Source organism: Ambystoma mexicanum, chromosome 12, assembly GCF_040938575.1.
Source record: "Ambystoma mexicanum isolate Mex_15411 chromosome 12, UKY_AmexF1_1, whole genome shotgun sequence".
Classification (NCBI taxonomy): domain Eukaryota; kingdom Metazoa; phylum Chordata; class Amphibia; order Caudata; family Ambystomatidae; genus Ambystoma; species Ambystoma mexicanum.
In genome coordinates this window covers 139,922,963-139,941,880 of record NC_090936.1, presented here as the reverse complement: position 1 = coordinate 139,941,880, position 18,918 = coordinate 139,922,963, and the positions used below count along the sequence as shown (strand labels likewise).

At 44.8% G+C, this 18,918-nt stretch overlaps 1 protein-coding gene across 4 annotated transcripts in view; it reads left to right on the top strand.

The window, feature by feature from the left end:
* PPARA (peroxisome proliferator activated receptor alpha) overlaps window positions 1–18,918 on the top strand; it is a 491,326-nt gene that overhangs the window by 173,097 nt on the left and 299,311 nt on the right. For 3 of the 4 annotated variants that reach the window (XM_069628182.1, XM_069628181.1, XM_069628183.1), the window contains one exon: window positions 1,025–1,264. In XM_069628182.1, the coding sequence (XP_069484283.1) occupies window positions 1,057–1,264 (208 nt within the window). In that variant the 5' untranslated portion in view covers window positions 1,025–1,056. Of the gene's footprint in view, window positions 1–1,024; window positions 1,265–18,918 lie in introns of those variants that run through there. The other variant, XM_069628184.1, reaches the window with a different exon arrangement.

Genomic DNA, 18,918 nt, shown 5'->3' with positions numbered 1-18,918 from the left:
TGGGTGGTTCAGAGCAGTGGGTTTGGTTTCTGAAATAGTCTGTGTTGTTGAGATGAAGATTCTGTGCTTTTCCTTGTTCTTGCAGACCACTGAGTGAGTCTGCTGTTGACGGTGGCAACATGTTTTCTTTGTTGATATGCATTGCATTTCTGATGTTTGTCTTTGAAGTACAAAGGGATGATTTTATATTTTTTTTTGGGGGGTTGAATCAATTCCTCTTTAGTTTTGAGTGGTACAGTGATCCACCACAGAAAACGCAGCCACCATTGCTTATGCATCCGCGGCCCAGTCAGGGATTTTGATTCTTTGTGGTAAGGATGCACAGGAATCTGGGCTGTATCAGGTTGCCAAGGCTTTTTGCACCCCTTTCACATGAGACGCGTTAATCCAGGCAGCCATGTATGTACAGTACTCCCAGCATTAAAATGAATCCATATTGATTCTGCCAGCCTTTTACAGGTGCAATCAAAATCTGATAGGGGGTGGGGGGAAGGTGCAGATGCGGAGTGGTATTTATGCTCTATGATCTGATTCGTCCAAGAATTGCCATCACAATTACCTATGATGCATCACACGTGTTGTCTATTGTCATAGGGCTTAGTGTCGGACTCCACTGCCTATTTAATTGGAGGAATGCATTTTCTGTACAATGGCGTCTAACAGATTTTCAAATTGTTCGTTCTAGATGTAAAGGGCAGCGGACGATAAATTGTGTGAAATTCGATTGTTTTAAGGCATGAGATTTTTAGGGAAATGTACCTTGATGTTAGTGAGGAATGAGACGAAGAGTTTGTGAAGGTGCACAACTGACCTCTGTTGAAAATTAAAACTAGCATTAGCTCCTGTCTGCTTTTGTTCTGGTTGATGGAGCAGTTTTCTGGAACCAGCAGATCAGGTTGATGCAGGTGCGTTTGAGATCCTTGCACCTGAAGAATACCAACTTCTAGATCACTTTTTTGGGCTTCTAAATATACATTTGGTTTCTTTTCTTTCCTCTCCCCTCCCCCCCCCTTCACCTCTCCAGTCAAATGACCGTGTCAAGCCTTATCCGCCAAGATGGCAGACGGACTGTTTTGTCATCAAAATATTATGGAGGAGGATCTTGGCAGCCCCCTACCTGGAGAGATCCTGCAAGAATTAGAGGACATACAAGACCTATCTGAATCAGTCGAAGATGACAGCTCTGGTGCATTCAGTATTACAGAGTCCCAATGTGTGGGGAATGGTCCCGGGTCCAATGGGTCTGCCATTACAGACTATGCAGGTAAGAAATGTTTAGTATGGCGAATAGGTGGGCAAAATACGTACAATAATTACTTTATTATGTGATTTAAAAAAAAAAAAAAGAAATTCTCAAATATCCGCTTGCAGCGTTCATAAATCCTTCTGAATCATCAACTGTAAGGACCTAAAAAGAATCTATGTTCACTATTGAAAATGTGGCAAACGTGTGGTTATTACTTCGGTTTGATGCAAGCCTGCTGGAGCGATGAAGCCATTTTGGCAAAGAGTTACTGGGAATGAATTAATTCAAATGTATACACTGAAGATTAAGATTGAGCCATTTTATCACATTTCAGCATTCCAAAAATATATTCCTGTTGAGAGATGACACTGGTTTCTTTGCCAAAGCAGTCCCTTCTTCAAGGTTGTCATCCTTAGTTTGGCTGCTCTGCTACTGTCTCGTTTGGCTCCACAGGGGTCCGCGTTGGCTCCAAAGCCATTTTGTCTTGATCTATGTGGCAGTGCGGACCATTTACACATTGCATGTTGGTTTTATTTCCATGTGTTATGTTGTTTGTTATTGAATACTAGTGTACAGGCCTGTATACACGGGCCAAAGTGCAGGTTTTCATTGACACAGTAGGACCACTATCAGTCCTAAGCCTATAGCTCCCTCTAGCCGTGACAACAGGCAAAGCTACTGCAATGGACAATCCTAAATCTGGCCTTTTATCATATTGTTAGACTAAGGGGGGACGACTTTGCCATCCAACCCCTGGGCCCCCCCCTCCCGGTGACTGCTGCACGCTTAACTCAACGGCTTGGGCGCTTGTAGGGACACCTCATCAAGGGCTTGTTTTCTTCACACACCCTCCCCACACCCCTTTGGGGAATTGGAAAGTTGGACAGTATACCAGCAAAGTTGGAGGAATGTGGGACGGAAGGACAGCAGACACATATATTTAGGGCATACAATGACCCCAAGTCAAAGCTTCACGGTACCATCACTTGCACAAGTTCATCACACAACTTAATCAGTTAAGACACTTCAAACTCCTTAAGAATTGTAGATTTGAACCAGATACCATCAAAGTTGGGTGCATGTGGGATGGAATGATGCCAGACTCTTATGAAACGTTACACGAAATCGTCACTTATACACAACTTCATCAATGAATGGACTTCAAACGCCTCAGGAATTGCAGGCATATACCACTGAATTGGACAGTATACCATTAAAGTGGGTGAAATGTGGAACGGAATGATGCCACACCCATGTCTGTAGGACATGCGTTGAACCAATTTAAAGCGTTACAAAAAACGTTACACAAAAATCATCACTTAAGATTTTATATAATGGCCAAAGTGACACTTTCACTTTTAGATACATATCCTTGTACTCCGTGGTCAGAGTATGAAAACAAGTAGTGGAACTGTTTCCTGCTGGCCTTCACCCGCTCCCCCATAAACCCCGTTACCCCTCCTGCGCGCAATACAAACCCCCAAACACACCTGCTGTTTAAGGGAATGTTTAGAGCACTGCACTGAAGCGCAAGTTTCAACTTTCCAGCAAGAAGCAATTCCGGAACGGTTTCTTTTTAAAATAAAAGTATAGGAACAGTAAAACTTTTGTTTAAAATTCTTGATTTATTTTTTTTAAAGCAGGAGCATGCCCCCAACCGCTCCCACCCACTTCGACCACTGCTTGTTACAAGGATTGGGTGAGAGCTACCCACGACAATATTTAAATTGTAAAATCAAACTGTTTTTCCTTTTACATGTTATTTGCATTCTAACACAAATATTTCATGTTAGCTAATCCCTTGTCGGAACCTTTACTCCTATTCCACAGCCTACAATAACATTAAAGTATTATACATTCTTCATACAAATTACCTAAAATTACAAACACGCAGTCAAAATGGGGCTTTTCCACCCTAATGGGTAACGCAGTGGGGGCACACCCCCTAGTGCTTTACAGAATAGCACAGACAATGGTTGACAAGAAGCAGAGTCTGGTTACTTCAGGCCAACGGTCTTCTCTGAAAGGGAGACTGCAGGATGGGGTTCTGCTTCCAGGCCACACATGATGTAATACAGTGAGGAGCGGTCGTGACCTGGAGGCCAAAGTGTACTGTGTAATGCAATGGGCTTGAGCGGGAGACTGCTGCATGATGTCTCTCTGCGGCTGTGCCAAATATTCCTAACTGGCACCAGGCACTGAGCTGAATTGAGTCCCAATCACAACGGCGAGAAACAGCAGCCGCCCTTGACTCCACAGACGGGCTTCACCCCGCAATATTCTATTTAGGTAGTATTCGGGAAAATACCCAATAGCTGGTCAATTATTTGGCAATAGCCAAATATGAAGCGGAACAGTTTTTATTCACATCAGCCTTAGATAAAGAATACAAAAAATCCATTCTCAGCAAAACGGAGACCAGATGTATGAAATGATATAGCAAATGCTAATCAAAGTTGAAAGCATTACGAATGCAAAGTGCTAGTTGGCAATGAATAAAATGAACATTGCAATTTCCATTGCAAATCACACACACTGCGATCTCTTGTGCGTTGTAAGGAAGTTTAGGTGGAAACGGGTGATTTATTTATTTTTAAAAAAAAAATCGCCTTCTTTGTAGCTCACACACAAATGTATAAATGGCTTCTGGCCGCTCACAAAGGTCTCAAGGCAAGGGTGCATGCGAGTGCCCTCCAGAACCCTACTACTTTTATAGAGAGGACCCTGCAAGGCTGGAGAGGACTGACCAGGCAGACAGACGCCCGGCTGGAGCAGGGTCCATCACAGATGGTGAATCATATGACAGAATCTGTCCTAACCCTTCAAGCTTGAAGGCACTTGCATGCTGGGCGTTCTCTCCCTTCCACCATAACTCTATGCACTTCCCTCCACCCTTCCCTCTGACCAGAATAGAGGGGGACAGCCCTGTAGCCTTTCCTATGCTTCGGTCTTTTACCTCCCTCTCATCTCACAACCGTGCCAGATACAGGGGTCTTGATCAGCCTCGGGCCACACAGAAGGGTACCCTTATTTCTCGCACTGGGGCAGACTAACTCCGTTATGTGACATGTAACTGATTCTCCCCCAGATCTATTGCGATCGAAAAGGCTTCTTAGCAGTGTTCCAATTTCCAGCTATCAAAGCCCACCCCTGCTTTTCTCTCCTACCAATTGTACCAGCAGATCACGGTCTCTGGCGATGCTACATTCAAATAGTCCTCGCATCTACCTTTCTGTACCACCTTAAACGCACTGGTCCATCTGAAGATGAGATGGATTTCCCAACATGAAGCTCTGTCTGTCTCCACTACCTGTTGTGAATTCTTAAGGTTCCCCGAGGCCTTTCCCATAGAAGCAAACTCTACTGACCTCCCACTTGTCCTCACTGCTCCTTTTTCTCCCATATGCAAACCTATGCACATGTGTAGTATTTTTATGAAGAGTTCTGTCGGTAAATGTTTAATTCCATTCCCTTTTCAAATCTTTGGCTCACTGAGTAGTTATGTTGGCTTCGAGTGAGAAGACAAACGTATTTGGCTGCAGTCGAATATCAAGACAATATTCATCTGTAGCCGAATTTCTTTTTTTTAGCCAAAATGCTGCTGAATACTTGCTTAAAGTTTGATGCATCCCTTCCGCAGCATCAGACTGCTCCAACACAGCTCCAGCCTCTAGCAGCTGCTGCACCTGTGTAAGGGACCGCTAGGTAGGAAAGGGCCGCTCAGAAGAGCAGGGATGGTCATGAGAAAAGGTGGGAAGGCCGGGTGAGTCGAACCGTAGCTTTCTGAGCTAATATGGTGTGGTGATGCATCCTGAACTGGCAGAAGCGGCGGGAGAGCAAAAAGAGGAAGGTTTGGAAAAACGGATACTTAAAAGCGATGCAGGTAAAAGGATGAGGCACGTTCCCACCATCATACCGTAATAAGATCAGGTTGCAAAACAATACCTCTGGACTCTGGTAATCTTTTATCATGATGGGGTTATCCTTCAGGCTTTGGCTCAAAATTTCAGCATGCACGTAGCATAGTAAAAGCACACCAGTTCTGGTACACCAAGGTGCAATGAAAATGCAATTGTCTGTAAAATGGATGCCAAACTGTGTGTTAATGGTTATTTATGAATGTGCTTATTTTCGCAACAGCTCATATTCACCTAATTAAATAACTTTAATTGAATTATATCATAAACTAACCATTACGTTGCAGGGTATTTGTGAGGCACAATGTTCAGTTTGCATAACCTTCTGGAGCTCGCGTGTCTGGGTTATGGGGTCTTCCCCAGCAAACAACGTTGGGCGGTCTATGGCTTTCCAATACCTTAGGTTTCCTAGAAAGTGTGATGAGCTGTAGCTCAAATGAGACAACTGGGTAGTGTTCAGAGTATGACGTTCTTTGGGTCTGATTGGGAATGGCTTTTATTTGTGATGGGATGCCTGTGTGTGTTGTCGGAGCATGTTAGGCTGAAGAAGAATTCAGGAGTCTTGTGTTGGCCAAGTTGTCTAACTCTTTCTTGGGAGCAGCTTGGTTTTGATCATGCACTTCTTGCACAAATCTTAGAAGTGCTGTTATAAGCGTATGTGGAATCACTTACCATAGGCACGAGAACCAGAATCGCACATTAAATTTGACATGAATGGCTTGAAGAACTAGAACTTATTCAACTGATTTAGACGAGTTCCAAAAATGTAAAGTTGAATAGAGTTTGTGTTCTTTTGTTCCTTCACGACTTTGATTATTACTTTGGTGTTAAATTGACCGTATTCCATGGTTCAAAGGGCTTCTTGGTATAAAAATGTATCGTCTATTTCCAGCGTACGTAAGTAATTTATACTCACACTTACAGAAATGCGAATTTAGCATTCATATTTTATTAGAACATTTTAAATGTATATAAAACACCCTATACAAATTCATTCTCTAACCAGATAACGTACCCTTGCTAGCTTTCAACATGTTTGCCTTCTTTCTGCTCGCCTTTAATGTTCTTGTTTTATCAACAAAACAAGCACTGAATTTCTTTACTTGAAGAGGAAAAAGGCGCATTTAGTGCTATGGTCCAGCCTAACAAACATAGGAGACAGATTTTCGTACTTATGAGACCGAAAATAAGATTGGGTGGTGTTTAACCCAGGCACCTATAGTATGCTGAATCGGTCAGAAAAGCATACATATTTCATTAACATTATATACCCGTTCCTCTGGATGGACGACTGGAAATCCTAGATGCATCGTTTTGGCGCATCACGCTTGTCCTCATTTAAATGTGTGGGTCTGCAAGATGTGTTGACAAAGCATATTGCTACAGCACGACTTTGCAAGGGGCATTGGCTGATTTGCAACCCTTAAAGGGAAAGTTCTCTCAGAAATTGTATTGACCCAATCGATCGGGCATGTATTTTTGAGCATACATTGATTCAAATTCTTTTTCCAATGCATCTTAACTTCAGTTTTCTCACATTTACGCATGTGAAACTCACGGGTCGGGAACTGCCACTTGTGCTAATCTTATCCGTTGATCCATAGCCCTAAGTTCAGGTTCCCTTGCAGCACTAATTCAGATCACCCGCCCCTCAAGCTGACATCACTAGATGCTTACGCCCCTTGTCACAGCGCCAATGCACGTCTCGTGTCAATGTCCTCTGAGTGCAATCTATTGATGTCTCTCTATGGAAATGAAAGACTCCTCTTACCTCTAACTATCAGCAAATCCTTTCTGATCAGACCACATTGGAGTTTCTTCTTCCTTTGTGTCAGCGGATTTCATTCCAAGCCTCCAAGAGTTCTTTTGCTCCTGTATTGAGAACAGGTACTTGCACTACCTCGAACAAATTAACAGTGTAAGCGCTTTGTATATGAAAAAAATGTTTCCGTACTTTACAAATCATGCCATATTAAAATTCTATATTTACATGACTTCTTTTACTTGGGTCAAAGCGAAATTTCAAGGTTTGGGCCTATTCCTCTGGTCTTTGCACTATGGGTTTTTGTAACATGTCTTCTTATTTTTCTTTAAGATTGCATTTTAAAGTAAAGCCTAATTTCGTTACTTTATCCAAAAAACAACTTTTTTCTCATTGTTGATTTTATACTTCTTAAATACTCTGGAATTATGGCAACAATTCAGGCCTACCTGTATGAGCCGGAGTATACAGAAGAGGAAATGGTTGAGAAAGAAGGTGAAGTGATGGGAAATCTGTTGAAGTCGTGGCAATCAATCACTGGACCCAGGTCTTAGTTGCATTGAACATGTTTCCACATGGTGTACCTGCCATCAGTGTGAGGTGATGCCATCTTTGGTTGAGAACTGCTGTCGCAGAGAAAACTCTGGCTGCTTGGCCTACATAGCCGAAGACACCCCACCACTATGCATGAACCAGCTGCATGACTTCACGTCAGCCTGACTTATAAGATCTGTTTTGCGAATGATGGTCCTGATGCACGAACTTGGAGCAACAGTTCGCCCTCGTAATCCAAGTAATGAGTAAGTTTCCTGTTTAAACGTTGTATTTTTGACAACCTAGAAGCTTAACATTTTGTTGTTCTACTACATTGTAACTTCGATGGTTCACTGACGATAGCATTTGTCTTATATTTGATAAAAGGTCTCTTTCTTAGCCCAAGCCTAAGTTTTCATTGTATTTAACGACCTAACAATACAATGTGTTTTATTTTTAAGTTTAAAAAAAAAAGTCCCTATGTTAGAAACTTTCATTGCTGGAATGTGAGTTTGCACTTCTAGATCATCGCTACTTGATAACAATAGTACTGTCAGTACTTTACTCGCAAAGGTACTTTTTTTTAAAGCATACCAATGCCTTCTATTTTAGAAGAGAGCCCAAACAAGATGAATGCAATTATTGGTTTAATTAAAGTAAATTATTTATGGATCTCTTACACAGATGGTACAGGCTTGTGGTCTATTGAGCGTTTACATGGTGGATTCATGGGAGACTAGGATTCTGCATTCGACGAGTAATGCCTGCCTGTGTCGTTCGAGCCATTCGTGAAAAATTCCCCAGGGACTACGGACAATACAAGGTATTTATACAGACAGTACCTTAACCACAGCAGTATAATTTGTAGTTTGCCAATGCCATTAACCTTAGCTTAGAGTGGCTTTTTACTAAAATATTAAATTTTCTATTAAAAATATGTATAATAATTTTACATTGTATTTTTTTTTTATAACATGTTTTGTCTTTTCGTGTTACAATACAATAACATATACACTTACAAACATAAAACTGTGCATACATGTGGTAGAGCTACATGAGGGACCTCTGCCTATATGCGGACCAATGTAGAAACACAAGTGAGGTTAGGAATACAGTAGATATTAACCATATCAAGTGTCCATTTGACATTTCACGTTCAGTTCTTACAGATGACTAGAGGGTTTAATGACCTAGCTATTATGCCCAGAGGCGGCGAGGATGTTAAACTACAAGCTGGATTATTTCAAATTGTCTCAGTTTCACAACATCTCTTCCCACTTCCCCCATACTTTGTCTGCTTTGCCCGGGCACCCTCTTGCTTGTTAAACCCGTCGTTCCATTGGGATAATTGCGTCTATCTGATTTCCATTGTTCATACTGTGGAATGATCTCAGAACCCCATAGTTGCGCTATGTTTCGTTTAGCTATGCCGGTGGATGTTGAGACTAATAGCTTTTCACAGCGCGATAGGTCCTGTTCCGTATCAATACCCAGTAGAAGGAGTTTGGGGTCAGTAGGGATTGGTCAGCCTAAGACTCTGGCGAGTCTATCACAGCAGCTACGCCAGAAGTGTTGTACTTGTGTGCATTGCCACAAAATGTGATAGAATGTCCCCTCTTCTTGCTTGCAACGTAAGCATTTTGGATCAGATGTCTTGCCCCACTTGTATAGCACCACTCGAGGGTAATACATTCTGTGGAGTATTTTCAGCTGAATGAGTCTGATTCTTGCTGAGATCGCCATTTCCCTGGGGTACATCAGGGTCTCAATCCAGTCTTCGGGTAGAATCGGGCCCACGTTCCCTTCCCATTTGAGTTTCAGGCTTGTGAGCTCTCTTGTGGCAAAGGAGGAAATGGCATTATACATGGTGGATGTGATCCTGGCTTTCACACTGTCTAACTATATTTCTCTCTATGGGCCTGCACTCTGGCATTTCCAGTAAGCAGGCTCTCTGTTCCATCAGTGCATGGTGTAGCTGATTATAGTGAAAACTTTCAGTGGCAGGGAGACAGTGTGTGGACGAGATTTCGGCAAACGGGATTATTTTATTATTTGCGTATACCTGCTCGATGGTATGAATACCAGCTGTTACCCAAGCCGACCATTTAGGGAGATTGTCGAGACCTGCAAATGGACGTTGTTCCAGATGGGCTGGACCGGGGTGAGTATGTTGTCCCAACCTATGTACTTATGAGTATCTCTCCATATTTGGGCTGTGTGGGCTGTGATCGTGCCCTTAGGATGACGATTCACACTAGTGTATAGGCTTTCAATCGGGGTCATATCATGACGGGCAGCAATCTCAGCCTGTATGTGGGGGAGCTTTGGGTCTCCATGCAGAATGTCGTTTGTTGTCGCCATCTGTGACGCCCAGTAGTAGACCTGGATATTCGGTAGCCCTATTTCCCCCCTCCCAGACCGAGCATTGGAGGGTTTTAAGCGCTGTTCTTGGGTGTTTCCCTGCCTATAGGAGTCTACGTTGTGTTCTGTCTATTGTGTGGAATTCTACAACGGGAATACTGAGAGGGGCGTTCTAGAGGATATAGAGGAATCGGGGCAGGGCCAGCATTTTGAAGAGTGCCGCTCTGCCTAACGGCGTCAATGGCAGTGATGCCCAGTGAGCTACCTCTTGTGAGTATCTTTTGATCAGGGGGTGTAGGTTTTGGGTTACATAATTGTCAAGTCTGTTTTCTATTAGGACGCCAAGGTATTGGAACTGTGTGGTCTCGATACGGTATGGGGAGCCGGAAGGCGGAATGCAGTCTATCCCTTTTACCGGAAAGAACACCGATTTCACCCCATTCACTCTTAGTCCGCTAAAGACCCCATAATCCACCAGTAATTGAGTTACTATAGGGCAGGAGACCGCCGGGTCCCCCAGATACACTAGAAGGTCATCGGCATACAGGGACACCCTGTCCTCCCACTCTGAGTTCCAGCAGAAGCCGCGCCACGTGGGTGAGCTCCGTAGGATGACTGCTAGCGGTTCTATTATTAATGCAAATAGCATAGCCGAAAGTGGGCAGGCTTGCCTGGTACCCTTACCCAATGGGAATATACGCGAATGCCAGCCGTTTACCCTTACCTGTGCTAGTGGGCAGTTATAGAGGAGTTGGACCCATTTTATAAAGGAATCACCAAATTGCATCTTCCTCATGATCGCCCATAAAGCATCCCAATAGACAGTTTCAAAGGCCTTTTCAAAGTCTATGGCCAGTAATGCTAGTGATTGTTGTAGCACGGGTGCTTGTTCTAATGCCAGATGGAGTCTGCTAATATTCATTCACGTCGACCTTTGGGGCATGAAGCCACACTGGTCCGGGTGTATCAGTGTTGTGATGACCGCTTGGAGTCTATTTGCTAGCACTTTGGCCAAGATTTTGGGTTCACTATTGATTAGGGATATGGGTCTATATGAGCTGCACTCATCAGGGGGTTTGCCTTGCTTGGGGATTACTATTATGGTGGCCTTACGGAGGTCCGGTGGGAGCCTACCTTTGGTTGGGGAGTGCGCGAACATGTTGAGCATCTGCGTGGATATGTCCAGGTGGTTCAGCTTCTTCCAGATATGGATCGGGAACCCGTTGGGTCCTGGCGTCTTGCCCGTTTGTAGCTGGGAGATGGCCGCAGATATTTCATCCACTGTTATTTTGCTGTCTAACATGGTGACCTGTTCCGTGGTAAGTGTTGGGAGATCAATGTTGTCGAGCATGTCACTGGCTGGGGTGGTGGCCGGGGTTTGTAGAGATTTTCGTAGAAATCCGCAAATCACTCTATCTCCGCATCAGTGGAGACTGGTTCTGCGTCTGCTGTCTTAATACATTTCACCTTTCGATGCCCCTCTTCTCGTCTCTCCAGCCAGGCGAGCATTTTCCCAGCTTTTTCTCCCATTTCATAAAGGCGTGCCCTCATGGCGTGGTGTGCCTTTTGGGCACAGTCAAGCGATAGGTTATGGAGTTTCTTTTGCGCTAGTGTTAACGCTCGATTTGTCTCCGGGGTATTGTTGGTGATGTGCTCTACTTCCCTGGTCACCACCTCTTCTTCGACAGACTTAATCTATTCACAGTGTGCTTTTTTCTTTGCTGACGTCCACGAAATGATGTCGCCCCTCAGGACTGTTTTGTAAGCTTCCCATAGCGTGGTAGGGTCCTCGACCGATCATGAATTTTGCTCATAGTAATTGGAAGTGGCTGTCTCTATCTTCTCCTGTAGCTCTGTGAACACCAAGTAGTAGGTGTTCAGACGCCATATGGGTGGGGGGCACGGTCTCTGTTTCTCGTTCCAGGATCAGTGTGGAGTGGTCTGAGATACCCCGTGGGAGTAGGGATGCGTTGCATATTTTGTGCACATTTTGATTTGGCAAGAAGAAGTAGTATTCTGGACATGGAGGCATGCACTCCAGAATGGAAGGAATATTCTCGGACATCTTTGTGTACGTCGCGCCATGCATCTCGTAGTCCCAGTGCGGAGGTAAATTCCGCCAATTTGGTGGTGGTGGCTGGATTCCTTGCCCTCAGGTGTGAGCGATCTGAGACATTGTTCATGACCTCGTTAAAGTCTCCTCCAAGCACCCATGTATCTGCATCGTTTTCTGCAAGGATCGGGGTAATGTCTGCTAGGAGAGTAGAGATGGGGGGGGTGGGGGGAGGAGGGGAGTTTATTGCCAGGATCGCCAGGGTTTGATTGCATATTGTTGCCTGGACGTGTACATAGCGGCCACCTTTGTCTTGTGTGGTATGCGTGATTTCCAGAGGGAGCCTTTTATGTATGAGTATCAGCACTCCTCTCGCGCCCATGGAGAAGCCCGCATGTACTGCTGTGCAGTAATTAGATCTTTGGAAAAATTTCCAGGAGGTTCCTGCCAGATGGGTTTCGGTCAAAAGGACTATGTCAGGGGAGTGGCGATTCAAGTGCCGTAACACCAGCCTTCTCTTGATACTGGAGCCTAGCCCATTGACGTTCCATGTCATGACTGTTAGGCACCTAGTGGTTGGAGTCGCTTCAGGTGGCATCTGGTGCGTGAAGTATAGTCTCACAGATGTGTTTCCTTTGGTGCTTTTGCAGCGAAATGGCCGCATGGGCCAAGTTTACATTGCTCTCGGTACCTTTGCATGCTAAAATGTGTAGACAAACGTTGTCTCCAACTCCCCCCCCCCCCCCCTACGCCCCACCCTCAACTGAAGCATCTGTCGACCCAACAGCAACATGTGAACAGTTAAACTTTACAGCACCTCCGTGTGGTGCTGGAACTTAAGTCTTGGTTCGGGGGGCGGGTGTTTGATTAATTAGCCACCGGCCTGGATGTGTTCTGTGATTAGACTGTTGTAGGGAGCGGAGGCTCCATAGCGTTACGTTACTTGGTGACTCTAACATATTGCTCACAGCTGCTCTTACTTCATACATCTCCCTGCTGTGGGTTTTCTGGTTGTGGTTGCTGCTGCGGTTCTTGTTCCGGCGGCCGCTCCGGGCGAGGGCTATTGCGTTCCCTTCTCTTTCTTCCCTCGGCGCTCCAGTCCCCTTCTATATGGCGCTCAGCCCAGCTCCACGCTTCTCTAGGATCAGTGAAGTGTACGGTTGTGCCCTTGTGGAATATCTTGAGCTGGGCCGGGAAGATTAGCCCATACTTAACACCCATCGAGTGCAATCGTTTCTTGAGCGGGGTTGAATGATTGGCGTGCTTTCTGCACCTCTCTGGTGAATTCAGGGAAGAAGGCTATCCTTGATCCGTTAAATGTGACCGTGCCCTTTGATCTCGCCAGTTGGAGAACAGTGTCCCTGTCCCTATAATAAAGAAATCTGGTGATGACTGTGGGTGGTGGAGATCCCGGTGTGAACTTGCCAGTTGGGATACGGTGGGCACGTTCGATAGAGAAGAACCTGGAGAATGACTCTGCGTCATAGGTGTTTGCCAGCCATTCTTCGAGGAACAGTTCCATGCATTCCCCTTCTGCTTTTTCAGGAAGACCGACTATACGGATATTGTTGCGTCTGGATCTGCCTTCACTGTCATCAGCTCTTGCTTCCAGGGTTTTAATGCGCGCTAACATTCTCGACACTTGCCGATTCACTCCACGTAAGCCATCCTCGGTTTCCGAGATTCGTGTCTCCGCTTCTCCCGTCCGGGAGGTCAGCTTTTGCAGGACGTGGCACAACAAGGACACGTCTGCGCCAATATTGTCCATCTTTTTTTCCATTGATGTCCTGGAGCTGGCAATGGCACTCATTATGTCTCTGAGGGAGATATTTTCTTCCACATGATATAGATCGGCCGCTGGAAGCCTCTCTGGTGAGCGAGGCACTGGAGTAGATGCATATTGATCAATTCTACTCTGCGTAGATGTTATCCTGGGCTTATCTTTACCCATCTTTCTGCTTAGTAGGATGTTGGTGCAGGAGGCTGGTGTCGGGTCTTGATGGGGGGCGGGTGCTGGTCGATAGGATAGGCCGCTGTTGCCGGAGCTGTGGTGGTGGTTGCAGCGGCGCTAGGCTAGGCGTGGCGTACAAGGCGGTTACTTATATCCGCACTAACTTTGTGTGCACCTTTATCTCAATGTCCGCCAATTCTCTCTTTCCCACCATCTCCCGCTCCTTACCGACCTGCAGCACACCCGGGAGTCGGGTTGTTAGGTTGTTGGGGCCATGCCTCGGTTTGCCGGGGGTTCTGTGCGGGCGCTCTATGCCAAGCGGATGGCCCGCTGTCACTCCGTGTATCGTCCCTCGTTGCACCACCACTGAGCCCGCCTGGGCTTCCCTCACTCTCTCGCGATGGGGAATGGTCCGCAGGTGACGGGCGCTGGGCGCGCCCCGGGCTCGCAGCTACAGGATGTCCGCAGAGGCGCCCGCCCAGCAGTTAACAGCAGGCCGGTACCCGCCGCGGATGAATGGGCGAAGCCCGCCCTCCGCTGCCGCACAGCACATCCGTCGGGAACCGGATATCGGACGGAGTGCCGGTTCCTCACGTGCGCCCGTAGACGCTGTGCCCGGTGTTTGATTTTGTTTCAGGGGCTCGTCCTCTGCCTGTTACTGCAAACGCACGGCGGCCATCTTGGAAACGGCCTTCGTTTCGGGTCCCTGGACTTTCCGCTCGCTCGGGAAACCGATCCACGCTCTGGTTTCGTGCCGTTGCAGTGCGATTCAGTGCAGCAGAGGTTCTCACTTCGGTGAGTTACTTTGGGGCTCGTCACAGAAGAGTTTTAATGCAGGATCGTTACAGGATAAGGCCGGTGGCACGGGAGCAGCAAAACTCACAATCTCATCATATGGCTGCTGGCCACGCCCCCCTACATTGTATTTTTTGAAATTCTTTCAATTGAATGTTTCATTTAAAGTTTAAAATGTTTCTAATCTTGAACTGTCACTATCAACATACAACAAGGCACAAACGCTACAGTGAAAATAAATGAAAAAGTACTTGCATTTAAAGGGCAATTGCAAATCATAATCTTATTTACCAACCTGTTTATTTTTGCCTTCATGTACTCTGTTTATTTTTTTTTAATGCGCCACCTAACCCAAGGGTAGCAGGACGCAGAAGCAGCAAGAGGATTGCGATGAGAGCCAATACAAAAAGTTATGGTTATAAAAGATATAAGATATACACTATTTACAAGTTATATAGTAAGATGAGACATAGAAGATCAGTAGATATACATAGTTATACACAATTTACAGTAGGTATAGTGAAGCACAGTAGGAAAAGCATTAGGTGTCATGTTCCTTGAGCCAATGGATGGTATTGGATCTGAATTGTAAGTAGGGGAAGTCTTCCCTAATGGCTGGAGGTAAGGAGTTCCTAAATTGAGCCGCTTTAACGGGAAAACTGTTCCCTCCAGACATAGTACGTTTGAATATTGGCACTCGTAGATTAGAAGTAACCTTTCTGGAAGGGCGGTAGGATACTGGTCTAGTGAATCTCGTTATCAAGTATTGCGGGGCAGCTTGGTGTAGACATTTGTGAGTCAGAGAGACGGATTTGAGGAAGATTTTGTCTTTCGTTGAGAGCCAATTAGCAGCTCATCTAGTCCCTGAGATGTGAGCTTTCTTTGGGAGGCTTAGAGCAGCTCTTAAGGCATTATTTTGTAAAATTTGAATTTTGTTCGTAATATATTTGTTACTGCCTACATAAAGAGCATTACAATAGTCCAGCTTGGACAGGATCAGAGCTCTAGCTAGGGTGATACAGTTGATGGGTGAGAGGAATGGTTTAGCTGCTCTAATAAGTTTGCAAGGGTAAGATGTGGCGGATGCCATAGCATTGACTTGTTTTTTAAAGGTAAGTGTGGAATCTAGGTAGAAGCCGAGAGTTTTGACCTCATTGGCTACGGTAATAATGTTCTTGTCAATGACAAAGGAAGAGTAAATTTGGCCTAGTTTGTTAAGGTTATGTGTAGTGCCTAGGATGAGGAGTTCTGTTTTGTCATCATTCAGGCATAGGCCGTGTGAGGCCATCCATGCCTGGATGATGAGGTACACTCTATTTACAATGGCTAAATCCTTGTCATAATCCCCCATCAACGGGATGAGGATCTGAGTATCATCAGCATAGTTGGTGTAGGTGATACCCAGACCATCTAGGTCACCGAAAAGGGGCTTTGTGAAAATGTTGTACAGTGTAGGGGAGACACAAGAGCCCTGAGGTACGCCACAGGTGATGGGCGTTGGGTCAGCGGCTGCTAGTGGGGAGAGGACACGCATGGTGCGGTTGTTGAGAAAAGATTGGATCCAGTTGGTTGCCCCTTGAGAAAGGTGGGCTGCCGATTGTAAATGATCAGAGTATCTCATGGTCAACCAAATCGAATGCAGCTGAGAGATCGAGAAGTAGCATTAGTGCAGTTTTACCCTTGTCTCTCGGCTCATCTATCTGTGCCTTAAGGTCTATGAGTGCAGTCTCAGTTCCGTGCTGGGGTCTGAAGCCTGACTGTCGGACTCCTAGAAGGTGGTAATGTTCAAGGTAGTGTTGGATTTGTTGATATGCTATTTTATCAAGCATTTTGAGTAGGAACGGCACCGTGGTGATGGGGTGGTAATTAGTTGGAGTGAAGGGATCTAGGTTGGGTTTTTTAAGGAGTGGGAGGACCCAAGATTGTTTCAGATTATTGGGTATGGTGCCTGATGTGAAGGATGCATTTATTAGTTTGGTGATAATGGTGCAAGTTCACGGGCTGCATCTTTTATCAATTGTGCAGGGCAAAGGTCCCAATGGCAATTCGAAGGTTTGAGCGTGAGGATGACATTTTCAACTTCTTTACTGGATACTTTATGGAGGTTGAAGTAGGGAATCGGCGACAAGAGGCGGCGTCCCGGTGGGATGTGACATTAAAGAGCTAGTGATGCTAGGTTTGGTGGTGGAGAGAAGGGAGTCTTTTTTAATGCTAATCTTCGTTTGCAAGGAGGTCATTTTGTTACAGGTTTTGTATACCCGTACACCAATTCTTATCCTTGTGGCAGGAGTCGGGCATCTGTACAGGGGATTCTACCTCTTTCAGAATTATAAATAACTCTTTAGTATCAGATTTGGCTTGAGAGATTCGGAGATTGTAGGAAGTTTGTTTAGCCATGATTTCTTTTTTATACTGGGAGGCTAATTTGCTAAGTTTTTCTTGTTATTTTCTGAAGGATCTAACCTCCAGATTTTTTCACAACATCGGTGCTCCTGTCTGATGGCCTTCAGCTGAGGAGAGAACCAAGTATTCACATGTTTACATGGTTTGCTCTTTCTCATCTTCAGAGGTGCTATGACATCAAGAGAGGATAGCATTACTTTGTTATACAGGTCTACCATGGTGGATGGATCATTGTGGTCTGGAATAGCATTAAGGGTAGGTAAGATCAGAGGGATAAGGTTTTCAGGAGTGATGTTTATTTTATTTGTAGTCTGGACAGCTGGAGCTATACTGTCAGGTGACGATGAAGTAGCCTCTAAGGAGAATGTGATCAGGTAATGGTCAATCCAGAGTTGTGGCAATATAGATGAGACCAAGATTGGGCAATTATGCACTGCTAACCAATCGAGTGTTCTGCCTTTAATGTGGGTGGGTTCGGAGATCTTCTGGATAAAACCTAATTCCTCTAAGGTATTGTTGCTTAGAGTGGCATTAACATCTGAAGGGTCGCTGAGACCAAGGTTGAAGTCTCCTAATAGGTTGCTTTGGGAGGAGTTCTTGAGGTTGTTGGAAAGGATGTTTGTGAGGTCTTCTTCAAAGGATCCTAAAGGGACGGGGGGGGGGGGGGTCAGTAGATAAGGTGAATAGATACAGACTGTGTATTAGAGAGGGTTAACGTCACCGTTAAGGATTCACATGATGCTGTGTTGAGGGGTGGAGAAATGTTCAGTGTTAGTTTAGTTTTAGCTATTATGGCGAGACCGCCACCTCGAGAAGTGGTATGATCAAGTCTTAATAGGGTATAGTCGTCAGGTAAAGGTAACATATGGGACCAGCTGCTTGGTGGAGCCACGATTCGGTGACAGCTAGGAAGTCCAAGTCTTCATTGTATAGTAAGTCGGCTATGTCTGTTGCATGGGCAACCATAGAGCGGGCATTTATGAGTGCGCCCTTGGTCACAGACTGTTCTGATTTCAAGAGAGGTGGCTGGATTTTAGGAATACCTTTCAAGGCGCGGATGGGCTCTCGACAGATTCTACTATTGAGTTGAAGAGGATGTTGGGCGTGACTAGTATTGCAAGGCCTAATAGAGGCATTGCTTTGCACTGATTTAGTTAAAGGGTCATAAACATTACATTATTCTTTTTCAGAATAAACTACTCTTTCAATAAAAAATTAACCGTCAAACCTCCACTGGCATACTAAATAAAATCAATGTGGTAATATGACAAGTGATTAAAACTAAATTGTAAGTCACCAACACCTTCAAGCATCTAATATTCAAAAATGTATACTTGTTAGGACAATTTTTCTAAAGTACACCTAAGTAACACTTCCCTTGGGCAATACAGAAACTCCAGCTTTTAGTACAGGCCTGTACCACCTAGTATATTGGTAGCTGTGACAGAGCAGCCCGGCTTATCTTAGGAGGGAGAGAGGGCTGTAGGAAGGTACAAAGAACCTGTAGCATACATATGACCGAAATAAACACGTACACACAGATGTATGTAAAAAATAATGGTTTGTTAAATATACACGGGCAAAGAAGTTAAGTACCATTATACTTAAAAAAAAAATTATAAGTAATAAACCCAATCTAAAAACCAACACAATAGTTCTCTTAAGTAAACCATAATATAAAAAGACTTTCTAGAATAGCAGTATGCTGTTCAAGGTAAGTACAATCACATTATTAGACTTTTAGAATTGCAGTTTGCAATTCAAGGGAAGCAAACCCTATTGGTAGTAAATAAACTGTTACATGTAGTCTGTTTCAGGAATATGTAGTTACGCCATCATTACTTTTTAGTATAGTGGAATACAATTCAAAGTTAAGCAAGAACTTGGCAATTACTT